The sequence below is a fragment of the Cebidichthys violaceus genome, unplaced genomic scaffold (assembly GCF_023349555.1).
Source record: "Cebidichthys violaceus isolate CVI_PGR_0920_01 unplaced genomic scaffold, fCebVio1.0.p SCAF_125, whole genome shotgun sequence".
NCBI classification, from domain to species: domain Eukaryota; kingdom Metazoa; phylum Chordata; class Actinopteri; order Perciformes; family Stichaeidae; genus Cebidichthys; species Cebidichthys violaceus.
The window spans coordinates 60,001-85,758 of NW_027176291.1; the positions used below are offsets into that span (position 1 = coordinate 60,001).

The following is a 25,758-nucleotide window of genomic DNA, read 5'->3' on the forward strand; positions in this document are numbered from 1 at the left end:
TTTCTCCACACACAACTCCCTTGTTGCTGATTGATTGATGGATGGTTGTCCATGATGTCATGATGACACATTTTGTTTTGCAGAAAGACAATATAATTGGATTTTCATAAAAAAAATATGGAGAAATCAATACTATTTGTTTGCATATATTGTTAAATGTGTGATCAATATGGGTTAAAAGGGCATTTTTCATTTCATCTTGACTTTAAAGAGCTATATACAGTATAAACCATGACAGATTGTACTAATTTAAATATTGGATTAAAACAATGTCATCATCCGAATGCAGCTGCGTTGTTAAAGATAACTTTGTCCTCCTGCTCGCTTTTCTTATCTCACAGAATAAAATGTTTTTAAAAAATGTGGGACAGATTTACTCTTTCAGCTACAGAGTGTGAGGCTAAAGCAATCAATCCTCAGCTCTTGGGGTCTTGGAGTTTGATTAATAGGCCTAGATGGAGAATGGCTCTATTAGTACGGACTAGAGAGGTTGTCACACTGGGTGACCCTGTGAAGTGTTTCTCTGTCATGAAGCCTTTTATTCTAGGCGTGATGGGAAAATGAACTTGCCCTGCTTAGTAGAGACGGCTCAGCTTATTAACATTTAAGGCAGCGGGTTTATATTTTTATTTAGAGCTTCTTCAAAGTGCAACAGCAGAATAAGGCCCTTAGTGCCGAACAGGAAAGTAAAAGTGAGTGTCATCAGCATAGCAGCAGAAGAAGTAGTCGTAAAATGTTGAATTTCATCTACAAAATCAATTGAAATTCTACTTGGGCTGTGAGGGTTTCTCTCCTAATGGTAGTGTGATCCCATTTCCAGGATACACTAGTCTCGTAAACATTTCAACTTTCATATAATTTGCTATAATTTCCATTACCAGATATGTTTGTCACCTGAGACAGTGTTGTCTACTCCCTGAGCAAAACACATAATGGTGGAGTTTTTTGCAGAAGAACAGTGATGCTTCCCAGCAATACACTTTCACACATTTAGGTACAGTAGAGCTTCTTCAAGCACTTGTTGTTGTTGTTTTGGCAGTAACCAGTAGAACTCTTTTAACTACACTGGTTTGATTCTGCTTCTTATAGTTGATGGGTTCAGATTTAGTTTAGTTATGTAAGGCTCATTTGCAACACTTTATGTTGGATTTGTGAACATACAACACTGTAAACATGTTAAGATAAATAATTATAAAAAGTCTGACAACTAATCATCACACATTTGATGTTTTTACTGTGACATAAACAAAAGTCTGATATTTTTCATCAGGATCCCCTAAATTTGTTTTTTAAAAACTGGCGGATTAACTATGTAATGTCGACACAGTTTTTAAAAATATTAGAAATGTGTCTTTGGCATTTCTGTGCTGCTATTTCTTGTTACTTATTGGCTGATATATACTGTAAAGCAATAGCCATGATATCACAGATTAACTAAACGGGGCTCTAATGAGTTAGTTTAATAATGTTTGGTGGCATTAAATTTCAAGTTTAAGCTTTATCATTTTTCATGGGGCAGCTAAGGCTGTTTCTAGGGGTGTCTACCTATGGCTATAGTTATGAGTACACACATGTACATACTGCAGACACACAATCACAGTATTGGTAGTAACACTGTCTGACTGCCCTGAGGCACTTTTTAACAGCAAAGGAAAGTCTGGCATTCAGGGTAGCCAGAGATTTTTTACAGCAAACACACACACTCAAATATACACACTTTCCTCTCTCCTCTGCAGTAACCTGAGGGACTGAAAGGCAGTCGTGATTTAAGGCCTCTAATTAAGTTGCTAACTGTGAATCTATCGCAACTCACATTTTCTTCACACCTGAAGGAGAAGTGCAATAGATTTTAAGACAAGAGAGGAAGAGATATTGAGGGGTGAAAAGCCGGAGAGAAACAGAGGTCATGGCATGTATGAGGAGGACGGACACAAAAACAACTCTGCTAAAATATAGACTTCATCCAGACACAGAGTACAAATTAATTGGAGTACTAGAGGAGCGTGAGAGGCCGCTTCCTGGTGTGACATGCTAATTTATGGAGATGGGATGCGTTTTCGTTTTTTTTCCAGATTACTGCTTGGCACCACAGAATTAAAATTACTGTTGTAGTCACTGCAGAATGGCCTGGAGGGTATAAAAGATGCAGCCTAGGTTTTGTCATTTCACAGCTGGCCAGGGGAATGGCTACAGGTGTGAAAGGTTGAATGATAAGAAGATTGGACACCCTCAAATGGACAAACAAGATGGACATAGAGAGGTTGAGAAAATGTCCTCCAATGCAAACCTTCATACTTCCCAATGGCATCAATCTTTCATCACCCAGTGAATTCTAGGTTGTGGCTTTGGATCCGTATTTCTTTTATGGACTCCCTTGAGCCCTTTTTTGTTTCTTGGCTGAACAGCAGGGCAGAGAACAGGTCATGTCATGTTAGATTATTTTGACGGACATTCCCAGATGCTCTTGAAACAGTGTTGAGAAGTCCAGATGTGTCTGAGATGTATAAGAAATGTTAACTTCTTAGTTATGTCTCCCAGGTGCCCCAGCATTTTTATACTGTAGGTTTCTTCACAGCAACTCGGTCAGCCATCCTGCAATGCAGGGGCATTAACCACCAAAGACCACAAATGCAACCTAAACAAATGGACTTTCCAGATCCGTGTGCTATTAGTGAGTGGTTAGAATACATATCTACATACAAGTCACTCCATGCTTACAACCAGTTTATCTGTGGTCATGTACTTAATGTAAAATGCCACGACAAAGCTAATAAGTAGACGCTGTCTGCGTTTCAGTTTAATAAGTGACCGTGTTAACTGATGTCTCTCAGAATGTATCTGTGGTTGCTCGTTAGGACGGCAGCTGTTAAAAACACAAAAAGCGTGTTGGTGTCCCTGTAAATGCCTTCAATCAATTTTAACTACATACTCATCTGTGTTCATCACCTAAGCCAAACATTTATGTAAGGTACTACCAGCAACCACGGGCTCATTTGGCTCAAAGTCACCCGTTAACACGGGTACTCATTAAACTGAAACACCTGTTGCTCTGAAACATTGTCATCCTGTCTGAATCCTGTAGAACTTGAGCTCGCTTTTGGATGATCAATCCTGACAAACAAACGTGCAACAACCAGACATTTCAATGCTGTTAACAGTTTTAATACAATGTTTAAAACGTTGTAACTCGTCTGGATGGCAAGGCCAAAATGACACTTCCACCGCCAACATCTGCACAGCTGTTTTTGATGACGTCCCTTTTGGCTTAAAAATAGAAATGGAAAAATTTTACCCAAATGTCCTCTCGAACAAAATGTAGTCTTTGACAACCTCGAATATAAATTATTATTTTCTTAACATCATTCATTTAATTGTGGTTGGCCTGATTTCACATCTTCATTATAACCGTTATGAAACGGGATTAAACGTTGGCTAAGCAAATTAATTAAAATCTGTGGACATGGACTGCTGTTAGCCAAACAAACTGCAACATATCAGTCCTATCAGATGTTGGATGATGGCGGCTGATCTCTTGATTTATAATGAAAGCTCAATATTTGCATTGATATATTAGTCTAAGCCTTGCATATTTTCTAAAAAGAAGTCCTACTTCTAGGTCATCATAACAGTGTGCTGCATTACATTGCCACGGCTTAGTATAAAGCATGATGACAAAGTGAGAGACACCACTCAGCCTCCTGTTAGTGAATTGAACAAACTGAGACTTTTTATTCAGCCAGCTTGCGATATGAATCTTCATACCCCTGACTGGGAGAAATGAAGCCAACTTAGACCACAGAACACAGTCAACAGGATAAATTCATTCCCATTTTGCGGTAGATATCATTGCTTTATCTTTGCTCAATAATGTCTTCCAATTGGTTTGAAAGACAGTTCAGGCTGCTGTAAGAATATGGGCTCAAACATTGTGCGGTATTTTTAGGATATTGCAGTATGGTCTGTTGTGCAAGGAGAGGTCATAAACCAAACAGTGGTTTTATAGCTCAGAGCTTGTAATTACTCTCATTACATCCCATATGAGGAAAAAGGATGTAGAGCGTGCTAGTTGGAAAGTGGGCCACCAGGACATCTGCATCAGCCGACAAAGACAACAGTGGACTCCCATCAGATGGACCAATGCAGTTGTGTTGTGCTGTATGTCAATGGACCAATGCCAGTTTCCAATCCCAGTACGGGATGTGACTGGAATAACAAAGAGTTTCCATCCAGAAACAGGCATAGATGCTACTCAGTAGCTCTTGAAACGTTTCACCCCAAAATGGAGCAGAGGCAGCTCGCTCACCCAACAATTTCATTGGATTTACCAGCATTAATGTCATTTTTTAATCACACTTTTCACATTTATTGTTGGCTGTTATTGCAAGAGAGGAGTCAGTGCATGTTATTTCAAACTCACAGCTTTATTACTGTCACACTGTAAATGCAGTTTGCTTTGCTTAACAGAGACTTTATGTCTCTGCTGAACCATCACAATTGACAATTCCGGGTTAATAATACATAATAATGTCATCTATACAGACCTATCTCTCTAATGCTTGCTAACCTTAGCCACTTTATGCTAGTGGTCATACCTGACCAAGTATGACTGCGGCGTCAAAACACCTCACTGATTTTAATCCTTCGAGGTGGCATTTTATTGCTTATTGCTTCAACTTTCATTTGTAGGCGGAAGAGCGTTTTATTTCTATGAAAGGTTACATATTATTGCTTGAAGTAAATTCCCACTGTCATATTTTGCCCAAGTAGTTTAATTAATATCTTCAATAGCTGTGATCAAACAAGTAGACTTTGTTCGACAGCTCTGTTCTTTAAAACATTTTCTAATTAGCTATGCAGATCTGAAATGGTCTTTAATGTATCTTTCTTAAATATGCAGACCCCCTGGCCAGATTAATGGTATTCCTAACACACTCTCATCCATCCGTCTCCGGTGATTTACTTTATATCTGCCCCTCATTGATTTCTGTGTTTGGTTTACACAGCCGCTTTTCCCTGCTGTCTGTTGTTTTGTTCTCCTTAACAGGGATTTAATTTTTCCCACAGTGGGGCTTTGGGAGGGATCAGACTGGACAGGGGCGACTTGGAAAGGCGTGTGTTTACCTCCATGCCTCCACTCTACGAAGGGAAAGGATTTATCCTTCATCACAGGGTTTATAAAAGGATTGAAAAAGATGGATAGACAGATCAAGCCCACGAGTTGACTGAGGGGAAGTGGAGGGTGTTGTGGAGTTAAAGGAATAATGTTCTTTTGGAAGTAGCTGGAACACTAAAAGACACAGTGTATCTTGGGTTTAAAGTTACTATGAGTAACTTTCTTGTTGTGTTGCTTTTGGCGGTCCCTGTGGGTTAAAGTGGTAGTGTTTCCGAGCACCTTTAGTCCCTTTAGAAACCTCTAGCCTCCAGCAGGGTGGTGTCGTCGTTGGCTCCAATTGGGGACCAGCGGAGCAGATATGGAATAATGACACCATCGGCGTTTAGATTGGTTTCTTATTCACTATGCAATACTGTCTGCCGATGGATACCATCTCTGTGGGAAATGAAGGCTCAATTCACGTGGAAGAGGGATAGTGCTTTTGTTTTCCCCTTGGTTGCTATCGGTAGCTTTCCACAGTCACCAAAAAGTAGCAATGTCCTTTATTTGCAGTCACTATTCCCAGTAGAGGGGCTGGCTGAGGGTTGAACAACTGTAGTAACTGTGCAAAACAAAATGCAGAGTGTCCTGTGTTGTTGGTGTTTGCTAGGCTCTAAAGAAAAGGGAAAGCAGTATTTTCAACAGCGGTGCCAACAATAACACTGATTGGAAATGCTGGGGATGGGGAGGAAGTCGCAAAAATACAACGCATTCAACTTTTTGTGCAGGTAATCATAGACTTTAATACCCTATTTTAATGTCTGCATCAGTCTAAATCTAAACAACTCACAGCCCCAATCTTAATCAGATCCACAGTGATGGGATTTTTTTCTCCTCACCATATTATTCTCTCTGACCCTGATGCTGCGGTGGTCTTCTCTGTGTCTGGTTGACTTGATTAAATCCACAGTGTAATGGGAAACAAATTATGGCTTGTGCAGCATGATAAGTGGAAGGGGGGAATAATTAGTATGTTCATCCACCTCTTTGAATGTGTGTGTGTGTGTGTGTGTGTGTGTGTGTGTGTGTGTGTGTGTGTGTGTGTGTGTGTGTGTGTGTGTGTGTGTGGCACTTCTACTAATTCACACTCCTTCTCCATCTCCTTTTTCTCATTTGCTGGATGTCTCCCGTGTGTGTGCAGCTCATGTCCACATGTAATTGTTGCAGTGCACACATCCTGGTGTGTGTTTCGCAGGTCTGTGAATTGTTAATATGTATTCATGAGTGGTTACTTGACGCATCGCCGGCAGAGTCATCAGTCTTTTGCCTGGAAGTGATCCGTCAGTGGCTCTAATGATCCCACTCACACAGACACATACACCCCGTTGCTAGGTCTTCTGTCCTCGTCGAACGTGCCAGAGGTTTGTAACTCTCACATATAGCCGGAGGGTCGAGGCGCCGTTATCGTCACTACAGGTGACGTCGGGGGAGGCGGTGGGGCCCATGCGCTCTGACTGACTGACCTAGAGACACCAGGAAGGATATGAAGTGCTGCCTAAGTCAAGTGTGTGGGGATAAAAAAAGGGGAACAAATGCACCCATTAATATGACAGATGGAGTGTGAGGTTAGCGGTTAGTGTCGTTAATGTAACTCGGATCTGTATCCATTTTAAGAATAAATGTCACTCAAGCAAAAGACGGCTCTCTAAAATACCCTGTAAATCACGAGAACATTTTAGTTGTCGTCACAATTCAAAGTATGACCGCTGAGTCGCCGACGCTCTGACTTTTTAAAGATTTACCGCCTCTGTTCAGCTGTCATAGCTTTCATATCGAGACAAGCAGGTTTTCTGTGTGCTCAGGAATTTGCCATTCGAACGCGACTCAGTGTAACCTTGTGTCTTTTCTAATAAAGCACTTGTGGGTATTAGTATAAATTATCATGAAATGAACACGTGAAAAGAAGTTACGTGGTTCTGCTTGTGGCCGAGCACAAGATCGATGTCGGATCGTTTGCCAAACTGCACAGAAAATGTGAAACATTATGCAGCTGTGCGTCGGTCTTCTTCTTACGCTGTGTTCTAAACAGATCCCTCTCGTCTCCTTCTCTTTTTATCTTTGTCCAGTGGTATTGGCAGAAACTGGCCCTGGGCTTCGGGCGGCAGCAGCATCCTGGCAGAGTACGGCACCCTGCATCTGGAGTTCATGCACCTCAGCAAACTCTCGGGGAATCCTGACTTCGCACAGAAGGTAACAGACACGCATGAGAGTAGATGATATTACTCTATTTTTCACAGTTAATGGCTGCAATGGCGCAGGATTTCCACATGCACTCTTGCACTTTAGAAGTGTCGGCTATGTCAGAGAACTTGGAGAGGTGTTTCCCTGGAAGCAAAAATAAGAGCGATTGTAGCCAGACTCTTCACCCCTTTACCTTATTTCTCCATAGATTTATTGATTATATCAAATACAAAACAGTTTCTGTCTTTTCAGAGTGCTTCACACAAACCTTTTAGAGACATTCGTGTATTTTCACATGTGATGTTTTGAAGTAGAGTTGTTTCGATGCTGGTATCTAAAATGCGTCCGATACAGCCTTCAAATTCTGGATCAGGTAATGGCGAGTATGCAAGTCTCCTCACTGATCCAACCTCTCCTTATCATATCATTTATTGGCTCATTTAGGCTCCACAGGAACAACAGCGACACGTGTCACTCGCTACTCTGTACATCCTTCCTGAGACTAGCAAACTACTACTAAACACCTGTGGTTAAACAATCTCACGCACCCTATTATTTCCTGCAAATTTGTGTTGGAATCTGCAGGAGCAGAGCTAGTTAACGCCACTTGTTGCATTTGTGCTTTCTTCCTTTAATCAATAGGTAATGAACATCCGGAAAGTACTAAATCGCCTGGACAAACCACAGGGGCTTTACCCCAACTACCTGAACCCCAATAGCGGCCAGTGGGGCCAACGTAAGTCCTCTTCTTATCACATCTCATTCAATTTCTTCTTTATTCACAGCGTGTGTTTTGGGGATACTCCTTAGAGCTGCTTTTAATACAGTGGATCCTCCATATATACTGGAAGTAAGATGGGTTGGTCTTCACCGGTTGCAGAGAGAGTAAACATTGATTTTGTGTGCTTGATATTACATCTCAACTGTTACAAACATAATTGTAGCCAAATGATTTCTGCTCTGTTGCCACACAAATGCAAGACTGGCTCATGGTGAACCAGAGAGAGAAAGAGATGGATAAATACAGGGTGATTATCATGAAAATCACAGGCTGAAATCTTTGGGTTAATCATAACCTGGACTTTGAGGCTGAGACATTTATAAAAAATTAGCACTTGTCACTTGAAGAATGTCACCGAGGATCGACCTTTCTTTTCCCCAAGATGACGCTGAAACACTAATGCCTGCAAATTACTACTTGTCCGGGTTCCTGTAATGCTCTTAATGCTGCTCTTTCAAAGAAAACTCTTCCACACCTGTAATTTGTACTGACGAAAACCAGGAATGCAAATATCCTTCTGATATTACAATGACTTCACGGGCTCCCGGTCGTCTATTACACTTTTAAAGGTGATGAACTTGAACCCAATTACGTACATAAATAATCTCCTGCCACAATTTCTAGGGCTCCTTATTAGAGCTCGCAGATCCACGGACTACTTTTTATAACAACCGTCTATGTTGAGCGGAGCTGAAATGATAAGTTGATCAATTGATTAGTAGATAGATACAAATTTGATCAGTAACTATTCTGATGATCAGTTTATCCCTCAGGTCTTTGTTTCTGCGTAAGATTTGCTGGTTCAGCTTTTAAATTGAAGAATTGCTTTTTTCAACTTCTATCATGAAAAATTGGATCTCTTCTAACAAAACAAACAATTTGAATACATAATGTTTGAGCTTTGGGAAATAACGATTGACACATAATTGACACACAATATTCTTTCTATTTCATTTACTGTACTCTTTGAATAGTGCCATATAAATACATTTGTTTTTAGAGGTCTAACACTTGCAGTCCGCAAGTGTTGTGACATGAAAATGTAGTGTTTCTTTTTTACTTTTCTTTTGATATTGATGTCGTATATGATGTGGTGCTGAAAGTGTCATGTCCGCTCGTCCTTTTCTCTCTCCTCACGCTTTCTCATCACTCTGTCCATTTGAACCTTGTTGACTCTTTTTATTGCTGCAACCCACTATTGCACCCGTTTCACTGTTTTGTATTCTCACTCCACCCCCGATCTCTATCTTTAACTCACCTGTCTGACTCTCTCGCAGATTGTGGTAATAGGGTATGATTGTGAATCGATCATCAGACTCTTCCAACCATGTAGCTGAACGGGTAATGATGATAATAATGAGGTGAGGCTTTGAGGAAGATGGGGGGGGGGGGGGGGGGGTTCAGGAAAAAGGAGAGGAACATATGGAGTTAAAGAGAGCTGAATAGTATATAGTGGACAAGGTATGTACGGTATAGTTTCCAAGAGAACATCCGGCAGTAAAAGCCTCTCCTAATGCCACTTGTCATACGTCTGAGAAAACTGACAGATGAGTAGATATAATTAAAGTGACACTGACAGGAGAAGGGCTGCATATCAAAATCCATTTTCAACCTATTCTTAAGGCAGCTGTAAGTGTGTTTTTGACCTCCAGAGAGCAAAAATGGGACTTCAGAACAAACTCAAAGTGACAAGCTTATATATATATCAAATCATCAAGTTCTCAAAGGAATAGTTTTTGTTGGGGGGAAATTCTTTCTTGCAGAGAGTTGGATGAGAAGATTGACACCACTTTATTATCTGTACGGTTAATATGCAGCTGCAGCCAGGAGACAATTGGCTCTTGTCATTGAAATAGCGAAATAGTCCAAAATCCACAGATTGAGCTTTTGTACAGAACAAATGATATATAACAAGTTAATTTGCCAACTTTAGAGGCGCTGTTTCCAGTCTTTATGCTAAGCTATGCTAACTATCTTATGGCATTAACCTCATATATAATGGACAGAGTAGTAGTACTCATATTCTCAAGTGGCAGAGAGTGTGCAAAATGTCAAACAAGTTTTATTTAAATCCTGAGACAAGTTTCTGGGTCTTAAGTGGGCTTTTTTTTTTTTATCAAATAGTACCAGTAACTATGGAGCCCCAGGACCACAATCTATTTACATAGTGCCATCATAACAGAAGTTGTCTCAGTGCATACAGAGCAGGTATATATTATATTATTATTCCGTACTTCTCTTTAGAATATAATTCAGAAACCTCGAGCAGAACCAGGCTCTGCCTCGACCTAAACACAACATCGGAACATCAGAAAAACAATTATTGCTGCTGCGATTTCATTTCTGCCACCTACCAATAACTGCAGAGATTAGGCAAATTAGACCAATAATGGATTTAAAAACTGACTTTGTTTGAGGCAGTGTTTTGCATACAAAGTAGTACAGAAACATCATGTTCTTTGTAATTTAACGTTGTCAGACTGTGGTGTTTGAATCAATAGGAAAAGACAAATGCAGAGGTGGAAAAGGAATTTATTAAATGAATGGAACTTATTAATGCTTAATGAAACTTTTCATGCTCAATATGCTTTATTACCCATTTCACCTTGTAGAGGTATCGTGTTTGTTCAGACCAGTCAATGTTCTACATCAAATCAGATCTCACTTCTCTTGATTTCCACAGAAAAACTTTGTGGCATCAAATTAGAAATCTTTTCGTCCAGTTTTATTATTAAGATTTTGGTATCCATTGATCTGCTTCAGAGTTTATGAGAGTCCTGTCTCAAACAGTTTTTGATACCCAGCCCTTGATGTGAGGGCTGTTTATATCTGTGATGGTTAAATATGGATCTGCACCTCTGGTCTGCTTACTTTTACTATCTGATGCTTGAAACGTGGAATAAAGCTCCTGAAAGCACATCCACAGTTATAATTGTTGGCATTTAGCTGACACTCTTAACCAGAGCCAGTAACTGTGTTTTCATCCAAGTGCTTTATGCAAATGATGACATATCCGGTTAGGAATGTTGAATAGAAACATTAAGTTTCAACAGAAAAAAAATAAAAATTTAAATCCTTTATCACAAAAAAGAAAAACACTTTTATGCTCCTTTGCCAGAAAGGGTTTTTCATCTACAAAAACATTATGTAATAGCGATGGGAATGCATTTGTTAAATAAATTATGACCCAGGGATGTTTGCAGCCTAATGTTGTCTGAAAAATATCTCTCTACCACAGCCTCACAGAAATGCTGCGGTGCCTTTCATGTGCCGTACGTACATACACAGAAAAGCCAGTCATGTTTCAGCTTTTTTTTCTGCGTTTTATCCAAACAGCTGTTATGTTGGCATGTGTGGTTAAGACATGCTGAGTCATAGTTTCCACCCTCTCTCTGCTTCAAAGTTTGTGTCAGAAACGCGTTTACACGTGAATATTCACTGGAATCAGACAGCTCTATGTTAAGCGTGCGTCATCTCTGGATGCCGCGGTGCTCTTGTTTCAATATTGTTTTAATATTGAACTCACAGAAGGTCAGATTCTCTTATTGGCTGTGCACCAGCCCATCTCCACCACCAGCCTCCTTTTCTCTTCCCTTCAAGATGATCACTGCTGACATTTAATCTCTGCGCTCCGCAAACAGGGCTGGACTCCGTTAATGACACATACATATGGATGAGCCTTCACTGACAATCAGAAGGGCGAATACAGAAGCGGCGCTCGGCCGGCTCGAGGCTCACCTACGGCAGCTCGCGCGCATAATAACCCGGCAGTATATCACGGGCTGCACTGTAGGTGTGTTCTCTTTATGTTGCACACGTATATCTGGCCCTGTGTCATGTGAGGGTGATCTATGGATGTCCAACGGTTGTAATCTAAGACAGCATACATGTAGCCCTGTGTGTGCGTGCGTGCGTGTGCGCGTGTGTCTGTGTGTGTGTGTGTGTCTGTGTGTGTGTGTGTGTGTGTGTGTGTGTGTGTGTGTGTGTGTGTGTGTGTGTGTGTGTGTGTGTGTTATAATCTTTGTTTTGTCGATGTGTTGCAGATCACGTGTCCGTGGGGGGCTTAGGTGACAGTTTCTATGAGTACCTGCTCAAGGCCTGGCTGATGTCTGACAGGACTGACGAAGAGGCCAAAAAGATGTATTATGATGCCCTGCAGGTAACACACACACATACACACACCCCCCTACACACACAGCTCGCAACACACACACACACACACACACACACACACACACACACACACACACAGGCAGAATTATTCTTGCTTTCTGTCAGAGACTTCAACGGAGCTGCAACGATTAGTTCAATAGTACAGATTAAATTTGTGTTAGATTTGTTTTCTTATTACTTTCTCATGTCTCATACAACCTCTCCTCTACAAATCAGGTTTTTTGTTGCCAAAGAAATCAGTTGGAATACTAATATTATAGAACATAGGAACGTTCAATAACTTTTTATTCAGTATTGATTGACTGTGAATTGTAGAAAACCCTTTTTCTGCTGTTCTCTCCTGACAGATGTAATTGTACAAATGAAAACTGAAATCGTCATTTGTCACCTGTCTGCCGGTCCCTAAACGCACCATCTGTGAATGGGTGTTAAGCACCGCTTCTGTCCCGACCATCACATTATGTTAGAGCACTGATCTCCATGGGCTGTAATTTCCAATCTGTTGCACTTCTACCACTGAGATCTAGCACTGCAGTGTATTTCAATTTCATCATCGGCAGATCGAGATGTGAAAACCTAAACACTACATCGGTCACCACTGGAAAAATCTGAATGTATGATATAAGTGGGTGTTTGAACATGGTGTTTACAGACGGGGAGCTGCCTGGATGATAAAAAGCTGCTTGATAATGACAACAAACATGAGGTCAGCTTCAGAATTTGAAAAGTGCTGCGTTATGTTCATTCCTCCCTGCGGTGGAGATATTAAAGGAATCTGGTCGCCCAAATAACCTTGAAGCTGTTGCTCATGAGATGATAAAAGCAAAAATTTACATGATGACATGTAATCACCATAAATATTTTCTGGGTCGACTGAGTTTGTAACTGGTGTTTTGCTAAATTCAGTTCTGTTTGACGCGTGTGGATTTTTATTTTGCTTCAAGTGGCAATATTGTGATTTACTATCTATCACTGCAGCCACTGCCATGCCCAAGAGATTCAGATATTTAGTGTTTTACCGTTTTATTCTTACTGTGGGAGCCACATGGTGAGTTTGAGCAGATGAAAGATGATGGCACAAACAGAGAAAAACACTTTTATATAAGAAGACGGCGACAAGGAGCAGATGAATCAACAGCTTCCTAAAGTGAATACATAATCACCACACAGACATGCAGACAGCTTTTCTATGTTTAAAACAAATTGTCAACTTAAGTTGTGGTGACAAGCGGCAGGTCTCAGCTGGAGAGAGCTGACTCCAATTGTTTCCCTGTAACACTCTGGGGAGCAAATATATTACATAGCAACTAAAATGCAGCATTAACCGCGCAGGGATTCTTTACCCGTAATTCCTCCTGATCTTCAAGGATTATAGGCCTTCTTGATTTATTTGCCAAGGAGAAGCCTGGGAAGCGAGAGAGCAGCAGCAGGGTGATTATCTGAGTCATAGATGATAAAATGATTCGATAACCTCGGCTGGTTCTGTACAGCCTGGGCCGTGTTAAAGGGTCAGTACACCCTAAATGCATAGATTACTTTGAGAAGACCTTGTTGTAAAAGTGTCAGTTGTAAAAGTGTCATTCACATCTGGGCTTTACACACACATTATTATAAAGTCTTGTCTTTATGGATGAAACAATTCACATTTTCACCAGCACACATCCCCAGTCCGCCAGGCACTGAGATATTTAATTAGATAAGCCACAGATAATTATAATTGTTAATCTGCTAACAACAAGAATTGCCATTCAACTTAAAAGGGAAAAAAAACTGATGTTACTTTGAGCCCCGTAAACCAAGTGCCAATAAAGGAATACTTCATCCATAAAATGACCATTTGTATATCAACTGCTCACCCCGTGTTATCTTGACTTCCTCAGCTTGGTGACAGAAGACTCAAATATACAGAATATACTCTCCTGCGCAGGCGTGCTACTAGTCCATGAGTCCAAAGTGTTTTAATTGTAAAGTTTTAGAAATTCAAGATGCCACGAGAGATGAGTAATTGATATACAACGGTCAGTCTGTGGTTGAAGTATTCCTTTAAACGGTGTTGTATTGGGGGACGTGGCAGATATCTCAAAACTATGGGATGTAAATGGTAGTCTGGTTAGGAGATATAATTAGTTTACTTTGAATCCGTTAGTCTTTAAAATGAGAAAACATACTTCTTTACATAATGCATGTATGTTGCAATGAAAATAATTTGACAATAAAAATACAGGCAGACTTACCTGGTCATGAGGATGAGATGTTCCACTCATGTCTGCATCATCACTTGTAGGATTTAGGAGTGAGTACCAAACTTCGCCCACCTCTAATAAAACCCTCCGTCACTCTTTGTCTCTCAGGCGATAGAAACCAACCTGATGAGGAAGTCGAGCAGCGGGCTGACCTACATAGCGGAGTGGAAGGGGGGGCTGCTGGAGCATAAGATGGGTCACCTGACCTGCTTCGCAGGTGGCATGATCGCTCTGGGTGCTGACGGGGCGGCCAGCGAGAAGACGGGCCACCAGATGGAGCAGGCCGCCGAGATCGCCCGGACCTGTCACGAGTCTTACGCCAGAACCGGTAAATATGCACACACAGAAGACGATACACACTCAAATGTTTTCATGTTTTGTTTTTAATTGCTCACTCTGATTTTAAGTTTGACAGCCTGTTTTGATTTAGTAGCAGCAGATCCAAGTTTGGTCACATTCGGTCACAAATGGTGGTTTCTAGTCAAATTTAAAAGTCATATTAATATCTAGATCCACAGTTGCTCTATAGAATTATTACTTGGAACCAAATATGTTTCTTAATACTGGCCTGTGCCATATTTCTCATTTCGCAAAGTTCTTACTTATTATGTGATCAAGTTATAGCGACAGCATCTTCTCCTCTAAAGTAGGGAAGTCAGGTTTTTGAATGCTGTCCATACACGTCATCAAATTAGCGTTGATTCAAAGAAAAGCCATCATATTTTAAAGAGTAATATTCTAATCCAGTGCCATATACCAAATTTTGTGGGGATGTTAATGTTTCTAATGAATAAATAGTTTCGTGGGGACTCTGACAGGCATTAAGAATGGATAAATAGGAACTGCCAATATTCCTCGTTGATGGTCCCGTTTACTTATGTCGGTTGTATAGAGGCATCAGTATTACATAGAGGCTGTTAACCGGTTGTAAAGGTCCTCATAGTACCTTTAAGTGTTCTACGTAATAAGGATGAAATCAGACTCTATGCTGCTTTATATCTACAATATGTTCTCCTCTCTAGCTTTGAAGCTGGGACCAGAAGCCTTTCGTTTTGACGGCGGAGTTGAGGCCATCGCCACCCGCCAGAACGAGAAATACTTCATCCTCCGCCCCGAGGTCATAGAGACCTACATGTACATGTGGAGGTTCACCCACGACCCCAAATACAGGGAGTGGGGCTGGGAGGCTGTTCAGGTAAAACATTTCTTCATTGAATTGAAAATTAGTTTTTTGTCATATTGTATTTAGTAAGAGCTTGGCAGTGTTGAAAGACATGTCGTCACACTGCACATGGCTTTTAACTTGAGAGTTTGAAGTCATTTCAGATGACACTGAACAAGTTTCTCACACGCTCTAAAAAACAACACAAATTAGGACGGAAGCTTACAGGAGGTCAATTTATTTAACTTGTTTTTATATTTAGCAAATATCTGCCCTGAGGTTTAGCGATATTTTAAGTACATGAAGAGTTTGATTGATGTTGCAAGTCACTGATGTCTTTCCCTCTCCCTGCTGTGCGCCTCCCTCTCCTCTCAGGCTTTAGAACAGCACTGTAAAGTAGAAGGAGGCTACAGCGGCGTCAGAGACGTCTACGCTTCAACCCCCAACCACGACGACGTGCAGCAGAGCTTCTACTTGGCCGAGACGCTTAAGTAAGACACACAAACGTCTTTATACGCACACGCACACACACACACACACACACACACACACACACACACACACACACACACACACACATACACACACTCCTTCACTCTTCACTTCTGTCCTCTCATGATTGTGCTGTCATTGCACTTTATGGAGGGACAAGGCCCCAGCATCCCCAAACCGACAGAGATATGTCTCTCACACACACACACACACACACTCTCACACACACACACAGACACACACACACACACACACACACACACACACACACACACACACACACACACACAAACAAAGTATGATGATGTTGTCATTCATTCAGCTTGCGCTCCAGAGAGTTGCTAAGGTCACTGACAAGGCTTCTTCACTACACGGTCTCTCACACAAACACAAGTGGGACTTTTCAAGGATCATTTATTGTCATTCTTGCACAACAAGAATGCAGTTGTAGCCTCGTCTATTTATGCCACACAAGAAAAACATGAAATAAACAAAAACTGCACTCCTGTAGTGCATTTTTTTTAACTCGCATCAGGAGGAATGTAAACAGCAGCAACAAAAGAACTTCTGGGGAGATAATATGGCCGACATCTTTACATTACAAAATTGTGCACCAGGGAAACATTGTCCGTCAACGTTGACTATGTTTGAGCATTAAGCATCACTGATGTAAACACAGCAGGTCAGCAGATTCTGTTGGCGGTGGTTGCGTCGAGGTCCGCTGCACTTTATCCAATCCTGCTTCCTCCTCCGATGTTATCTATCTCCGCCATACTGCATACGTGGTCCTGGAATTAAGACAAAAAGACAGCAAAATAGAACAAAAACGTAGTGAAGTTCATGAGAGCTACCGGCCACTGCATCTGCACTGCCGTCACCATGGAGAACCTTTGGATTTCAGCTGTTATTTCTTGTTCAAATCAGTACTTTTGAAGATCAACTCTGAATCAAAACTGTCAAACAAGGCAGCGCTGATCAAATACGAATCAAGATCCTGTTACTGTATTACCTACAAATGGCTCTTACAATGTGTTGTTAGCCTCACAGTGTGATATGTTGAAGCCCAAAGGTCTTTTCTTCTCAGATGTTTTAATTGTTTTAAACAATGAACTACAGTTTAAAAAGTGCAAAACTGTGAAACAAGTGTGTGTACATGTACCTAATGTGTGCGTGTGTGTGTGTTTCACAGGTTTACACAATGGACATAATTGCACACATCATACTTGAAGCTACAATAATAATATAGCAAGTAGACATTTGCAATTGTTTCTGTTTTTTGTTTTTTTTATCCATTTGTATTTCACACAAGCTGGCTGTTTAATGACATGTTACTATAAGTCTTTAGGCATGTCGTTATAAAAAGTCCGGTTCTGATCCTGTAGATTATATTGAATCCATTTCTGATGCAGCAACAAATCTTGTGCACTCCCGCTGTCCCTCCCAACTCACCATAGTCTCCGTTTCCTCTTTACTCCCACCGAAATATGTACGGCCTCTCCAGCATCCTTCACACCCCCCCACCCCCCCCACCCCCCTTCACCTCCTCCTCCTCTCCTCTTCTTCGATCATTTTTATTTCCTCCCCCACACACCAGACAGCTGTTGACATGAAGTCAAGGTTAGTGGAGGCCCGACAGAGCCTGATGGGGGCGAAGTGCCATCCAATACAGCTTTTTTTTTTTTTCCACAGGCAGTAAATTTTAACAAGCGGCACCTCTTCCCCTGATTGCGCCGCACAAGCGCTCAAAGTAAGATGTCCGGATGCCTCTCGCAGATCCACCAGGCCGTGACGTGCAGATGACTGTTTTGTTTTCTGCCGATCGGTTTGAAAAAAAAGAAAAGAAAATCCCACCAAGCGTGAAAAAGTAAAAGCACGCCATGAATATCTTTTATAGGCATGATAAAATGTTTTCCATCCGAGGGCAATTGACCACCAGCCCGGACAGCGACGCAACGATTGCCTCATCAGTCACATCCACGGTATCCGAGTCGGACCTGGAAATATCAATCCCATTTAGCAGCCGGGCCATAAGTCTAATCCTCCTAATGTTACTCTGGGATCTTGGCATCGTGCTGAGCCACTTCCAGTATCCATCTTTAGCGCTGCTGCCAAGGACACGGCCGTACCTCACGCTGCTGTCGGCCCTCAATCACTCAGAGCTTTCTCCTGGTTTGCTGGCAGGCGGAGGAGGACGGGGCCACTTGTTGTGGAGGTTGAGGGCTCCTCTTTAGTCGGATGACACACATGCTGCCCCTCGCCCCTGAATCCCCCCCCCCCCCCCCCCCCCCCCCCCCCCCCGCTGCATACTCTCCTTAAACAACTTTGTTTTTATTGATCTCGCCCGTCGTGATGAAATCTGAAGAGGATTTTTGAACGGCGACTGTCCGAAAACCCCCTCTATTTGCTTACACTCGTACCCCGTCCTTGTTTCATAAGCTCTGATGACATTCAACTGCAGAATTTCATCACTTCAGGTTTCATAAACTGGTCTGAGCCCGAGCCACACCCGCCCCCCTTCTCTCTCTGTTTCACATCTGTTTCATATTTCTTTTGGCAGGACTGCCGATAAATATTGCAAAAGCTGAGCACAAAATAATATCTCGAAATCTATAAAACACTGAGCAGTGAACGATTTAGATCCCAACATGAGTCATCTTCAGCATGTTTATTTAATAGTATAATTTCACACAAAAAAAGAAAAAAAGATCTTAACTTTAAATCCACTTACAAATTTTCTCCAGAGCTTTTCAGTTGTCTACTCTTCAGCGATAGCAACATTACACTAGACGTTGTTTGGTGGGGAACCTTCAGTAACATCATCATTTGTAAGCCTGTTACTGCTATTTTCTCAGCTCATGGAGTGATAGAAGTGATGTTTTGTATCCACAATTCAGACACTTAAGGGAGTACTTACCCCTCAAAACGATCGTTTGTATATCAATCCTTCAATTCTTGAATATAAGTGTGTTTTTTACAGCACGCCTTTGCGGTGAACAGAGAAAAACAACAGAGAAAAGTCTTGATGAATGGATGTATACGGGGGCCGCGTTTTAACAACAGCTTAACTATGTCAAAACATCAGTTCACAAGCTCTCACACAACTGATGCAGTATAATATCCAAGTCTCAGTTATCCAGGCGAATACTCACTACTTCCTCAAACACACACGTCTTCGCCAAGACCTTCCTCTTTAACACACTTCCACATAATTAGTCTCACGCTTGCGGAGCCACGCCGCTCGTCTGAAGCGTTTTAAACATTAACACCTGGAGGGAATTTCTTCAGATTTGGCGCACACGTCCACCTGGACTCAACGCATGAACCGATTTTAGAATGTGGAGGTCACATGTCACCGTCACCTTGATGACAATATCTGTAAAAGCCCATTTAAACAGGTACATCTCATTACTGTCGGGTGTGTTGAATAAACTCTACCCCCCTCTGTCTCCTTCAGGTACCTCTACCTGCTCTTCTCTGACGACGACCACCTACCGTTCGACCACTGGGTGTTCAACACTGAGGCTCACCCTCTGCCCGTCATCAAGAAGGACGTGACAGACATCCCCAACGAGGTGGAGTAGTGGACCCGTGCTGCGCTGGCGCCCCAAAGCAAGTGCGAGAACCTCTGATCCTGTATACCTGAGCCTCCAGCTGTCTGTCTGACAACAGTTTAGCCATTTGGAGTCCCCAAAGGTTACAGGTGCCTCTTGATTGGGATTTCACCTTTTTTTTTTTTTTTTCATGGGATCAAAACAGAAATCAAGCCTGAATTCTCGCTGTAGAATCCAGTTTAGTTTGTTTATGCTTTCGTTGTCGCTGACCAGTACCAACATGTTTACTGCCGGATAACGTAATAACTCCAGAGAGTGATAGCAGACAGGTATTGTGAGTTTCTTTTAACATTCTTGCTTTATAAAAGCGGTACTCTCTGAAGACGCGGCACTTTATTTCACTTCTAGTTGTTTTAAACTCATTCAGAGTGGCCAGTCTGACCAGTTATCACATTATTCGTCGGTGATTTTGTTGTTACTAGCTACAGCTTTTTGTGAAGGAGAACACTGATGGATCTGAAACCGCTCGTCTCCCTGATGTGGATATTTTGGACCTGAGCTTTGGGCACCAAAACCCTGAAAGACTCGTCCGAGGACTACAAGGCCGACTGAGTGAGCTACAGGACGCTCTGCTCGCTTTTCTTTCTGCTGCACCGCTTCCATATCTGGACAAGCGCCGGTTTCCCTGCGCCAAAGCTGGTGCCGACACCTCCACCTGCAGCACCACCCGACTGCTACCGTCTTCAGAGAGGCTTTTTTCTTTTTCTAAAAACACGTGGTTGTCTCTGTGGAAGTGAAGGCAGGGCGCAGCACAACCCGAGCCTCTTTTTATAGACTCGCAGAACTTTCAAAAAGACCTCTGCTGCCCCTCCCTCATTACCCGGACCCCCGACTGCTTCTTCCTTCCTCTGAGTGTTCGGTGTGACACAGAACGACCGGCCACACCCGCTCTCTGACCCCGACAGTAGTTTCACTCCCTCCCCACGACGTTTACACAAAGCTGTCGCTGTCCTTCCGCTCATCTCGTCTTCATCTGGCTTTTTTGGATCCTGGGTTTTATTCTCTTCCTCACATTTGCACCGATAGTTCTGGGGATCGACCGATACAGGTTTCAAAAGTGATGAAAACAAATCTAGTGTTTTGTTTGCAGTTTTCCCCTCGGGATTTCATCAGTTGCTAAAAAACAACCCAGTCAGTGATTTCAGGGTTTTGAAAGAACTAAAAATCAAAAAAGTCGTACCTCCAGGTCCAGCATAATGATGCCTTAGACTATAAGATGCATCTTTGGGGGGAAAAATAGTAAGTGGACCTTGAGATATTATCTTTTTCATTTCTTTTTTTTACATATTCTTTGGCAAACTATTTGCTAAGTCAAGAATAAAAACTACCGTCATTGAAATTAAGAAATTGATTTTGGATACTCCACAAACACCCTCTGCAAATGTTAATACCTCTGAATTTGTATGAGTAATAACTGAAAGCTTAGACCTTAAAAGCCTGAAGAGGAAAGTGATTGATCCCTTTCATCAGCGAACCTGCTTATCGGTCTTTCTCTGTTGTATCGCGTCTTCTTCCTGTCTCCGTCCTCCAGCTCCAGCGTAGAGCAGCCTGTAGGATCTTCTCTCCTCTATGAGGAGACGTGGACACTCGACTTTGCTGTTATATCCCACCTTCACACACACACACACACACACACACACACACACACACACACACACACACACACACACGAGAAGCCATACTGATTCAAAACAGCTTTACCATTCTGTCGTCGAGATGTTTGGCGTGTGACTGTATCGATACGAATTGTGTTCTTGCCGTTATACATTTTTTTCCATCAGCGTACGAACTCGTCAAAGTCGGTCATTTAGTTGGCTTTCATGGTAAAGATTTCTCCTGATGACCACACAGAACTGTAGCCAGATACAATCCAGTTTAGTCTTCGATCTAGTGCCTTCACTGTTGAGAACGAGGAGTCGGAGGGAGAAGCAGCTCACACAAACACAAACGAGTCGAGTTTTGAAAAGAGCTTGAAGTAAAGTCCCCCTGCCTCAGACGAGGATCGTACCAAAACTAGACGCTGATTGAAGGACAATTTCTGCTTTTTTCAAATTTGATATTTAATGTATTTTCCAATGGTCCATCTGCGGATCACATAAAATAATATTATAATTAGAAAGTCATTCGTTTATTTCTCCTGAGGCCAACATCTGTCAGGAGCCGTTAAATGGTTTGAGACCAGTAGGAGTCCCAGTAACTGTCATTTCCTGGACTACACTGACATCTAGTGGTGAGGTCCTCCTGTTACAGTCCACATGGGACCTGGGCTGAATGAGACTGGAGTCGAAGCGTTTTGGTGAGAATCACATGTATATCAGTGACTGTTACATAATGATCTGGACTCTCCAAAGTTAAATCCCTCAGTTGAAGTATAAAAGTGTGCATCCCTGGATCTTTGAAATGGTCCATTCAGTTCCTTTTTGCAGGTTTCTAGACGTTTGGCCCAGGAATCACAGAGCCGTCTGAGAAGGAAAAGTCCACCAGTTTTTGGGAAATATTCTTGATACTGTCATGGCTCATGGTCTTTGTTTTCAACCAAACAATAGTGTGATGGAGTCATTTATAAATGACATCCAAATCTGTTGAGTTTTCTGCTGCAAGGCGATGTGATGAGTAGTGTACACTTCAGACCGCCCTCTTGCAACAAGAAGAGCTCATAAAACTTTCACATGAAATAGAAGCTTAAGAGAAACAAAGCAGAGAAGAGGTAAAGGACTCACTGGTTTTGCTTCACATGAAATAGTTAAACTACAAAGTGTTTGAGCTGCAAATGTTGGTTTTAAATCCAATTAAACGTTTAGTTTTACCTGGTTGTCATTATTCAAACGTCAAGTAAAATAATAAGCCCCACCCATGGAATGAGCAACACAGACGTATCAGTCAGCCGGCCTGTCCCTCCCTGTTTATTATGGTTTGGAGTTGCTGAGCTGTGAGAAATCCCTCCATGTGCTTCACATCACTGTACAGACGACGTGTCCTCGTGTTTAGTGTGTTTCTGTTCAGTCACAGTCGGTTTAGAGGCATTTAGTGTCCATTTGATGTTGTCTTGTAACCGTTGATTTTTGCTGATTGTGTTAATTTATTCTGTAGTAGTCGACATAGGACTCTGAGGGTTTGGGAGCTGACCCCCAGGTGGCGCTGTGGGTTTACTGCTTCATGACTGGACCCTAAACCGTTTTTGTGGGTCACTGCATTTTTGTCCACCAAAAAAACAAAGACATGCTGAACTGATGTCGGTAAAGAATTTAAAGGTCCTACGGTCTCAAAATAATTATAGATATATAAATATATAGATATATATACCAATGCTATCAGCAATGAATTGTAAAAAAAAATTGTAAAAATGCTACTCGTGGTACCTTTAGAGTGATTTAAGCAGGACGGACCTGGGAGTCAATCAAACAACATTATTGGAGGATAGAAATTGTATGAATGTACCATCCAATGTGAAGTGAAGAATATTTTATATGCATTTTTTTTTTTTTGGTCTTGTGTTCACTTCTCTGTGCTTTTTGTTTTTGTTGTTTTTTTTTCTTTTATCTTGGAAAGCACAAAAAGTGGAATCAATGAATGCAGAGTCTGCAGCGGCGTCGACACGCCGTTAACGCAGGAAATGATCCAAGTCTGCCGCATGAGGCGCATCGGTACACCATGGATGCACCCAATGCATCTCCATTTTGTTGTTTTTCATTTCTGACACATAAACATGGACGTACAGGAATATTCAGCAAGAAAGTGTGACCCAGATCTGTTGAAGAGTTCATCGTACAGAAGAGTGTTCAGACCCTGACGCTGCTTGATATGAATACAGAGGAGAAGCCCTTCCTGTGGGTTCATGTATGACGAGCTCGGAGACGTGCGTGTTCACCTCGGTGGCCCAGAGAACGCTTGTAATGAGGGAAAGCAGTGCTGTGAAGCAGCTGTGTCCATTATAAAGACATTTAATGAGCTTCTTATCCGCTAAATCTCAAAAACAAACCTTAGCTCAAATAAACCGAAAGAAGGTTATCAACTGGTGTTAAGTTAACCTTTTAAGACAGGCGTTAAAAACCTCCGTGTGGTTTTGTGGTCCAGCTGGAAAGTGAAATAGTGGAACGGTAGATAGACTGCTGCTACAGTAAATGCTACTTCAGTGGTGATTATGTGCATTCTACTTGTAACACAGAATGGTGGGTGGAAGTAATCGAGTACCAGGCTGGTGGTGGTGTTCCTTCCTCAGTGGTTTGAAAACTCAGAACAGAATTCAATTTAAAGATATATCTATTTAAGTCTACATTCAGGTCTTGATGAGTCGTCGACCTGCATTTGATTGAAGCTTTATTTATAATCTTACAAAGATTGTAATGGAGGGGTTATACTTGTTGTTTTCCTATACTGAGTATAACTAGTGTGAGGCATTTGAATGGACATGTTGGCAGAGCGTAACAGTCTCCCTCACCGATGTTGAGATTTGTCGGAGCAACTCTACATTCTGAAATTAGGTTTTTTTGGGGCATTTTGGGGATTATAAATATGTTAAAGTAACTGTGTTTACTTGCAAACCTCTATTTTGGAACCATGGAGGCTTAGAAACAACACTCCGATGTTTGGCTTGTAATTTAGACTTAAAGGGCTGATGGGAAATCTTTAGAGTCTTTACAACATCAGGCCCGACATCTGGTTGGATTTACTCCTGTAGAGGAGCCCCGCTGGATTTACCTGAACGTGTTTCCCGCTCATGTGGCGCTGACCTGGTCGTTTCACTGCCTCAATAGGAAGGAAATGCAGAATGTACTTTTCATGTGAGCCGTCGGTGTGAGATCTGCTTCAGCTTAAACAGAGTGTGACATCAGGCATCTGCTCACTTCCATATGCAGAATCTATTTTATGTTTTTGTTATTTGTCCAACAAGGTTGAATAGTTCTTTTTTGGTGATTTTCTGAATATTGTGCTGATGATCTGTTGCGTTCCGATGCCCGTTTATTGGTGAATATTAAAGGGGAATGCCAACTTTTTTTAATATGAATTCAAACTGAAGTCAGTCCCAGTGACCATGCACCACCTCTAATTTATATCACACTGAAATCATTACTTTCTTCTTCAGTGGTGTGCGATCACTGAACAGGACTGACCTGTCTAAATAAGCAGGATCTTTAAAAGGTTGGCGTTTCCCTTTAAAGGTGTAGATGTGTGAAACCAACCTCAGAAATGTTTCTGTATAAAATATTGCTGATAATCATTCCATTGCACATAGTTTACTTTGCGTTTATATGCAATATCTTAATTTTGTGGGGAAATCTTGTTTTGTTGTGTTAATATTATTATTGAAAAAAATGTAAATATTCCATTCCGGCAAATGTGCCGTTCTACATTTATATAAAAAAATCTTCTGAGTTTATGGATTAAAATGATATTAATAAGCAGCAGACTTTTTAATAAACTATATTTGTTACACTTCTATTGTGAATAAAATAATCTTTTAATAAGTGGTGGTTTGGGATTTGTGTTGTCTTTTCCACCAGCAGAGCCTTCTTCATTTATCATCCAGCGTTAACGTCTCAGTTCAACACATTCATCGCAATTTATTCTGACTTCAGTGCTTCAGTCCATAAAAAGAATGTAGTGAAATGAATGAATTATCTTTAGTTAATGATATATGCATCATTTGTGCTGATTGACTGATTCATTCTTGAGAGCTTTAACATTTGAACAATACCTGAAGGGCCTGTTCTTCCCCTTCAGAAGAAAACAACAACAACAACAGATTAATTTGAATAAATGTCAGTGTGAGTCACTCTTTGCTGTGGGCCGGTCCGCTCTGTGTGAGCACCAAAGCTCTCCAACACATGACTCATGAGAAGCAAGAAAACAAGAGTGTTTCACTCTCATCTGCAATGTTTTAGTGTTCAAATGACTTTAACAAAAACACCAACCACTGACACCAGAAGTTACAAAACACAAGCTTTACAAGTTTTATACAACAT

The 25,758-nt window shown here is 41.5% G+C and overlaps 1 protein-coding gene across 1 annotated transcript in view; it reads left to right on the forward strand.

Moving 5' to 3' along the window:
- man1a1 (mannosidase, alpha, class 1A, member 1) overlaps positions 1-25,261 on the forward strand; it is a 72,884-nt gene extending 47,623 nt beyond the window's left edge. Inside the window, exons 4-10 of the mRNA XM_068706929.1 lie at positions 7,219-7,342; positions 7,976-8,069; positions 12,158-12,273; positions 14,639-14,858; positions 15,553-15,725; positions 16,068-16,183; positions 19,639-25,261. Coding sequence (XP_068563030.1) covers positions 7,219-7,342; positions 7,976-8,069; positions 12,158-12,273; positions 14,639-14,858; positions 15,553-15,725; positions 16,068-16,183; positions 19,639-19,765 — 970 coding nt within the window. The 3' untranslated portion in view covers positions 19,766-25,261. The remainder of the gene's footprint in view (positions 1-7,218; positions 7,343-7,975; positions 8,070-12,157; positions 12,274-14,638; positions 14,859-15,552; positions 15,726-16,067; positions 16,184-19,638) is intronic.
- The last annotated feature ends 497 nt before the right edge of the window (positions 25,262-25,758 follow it).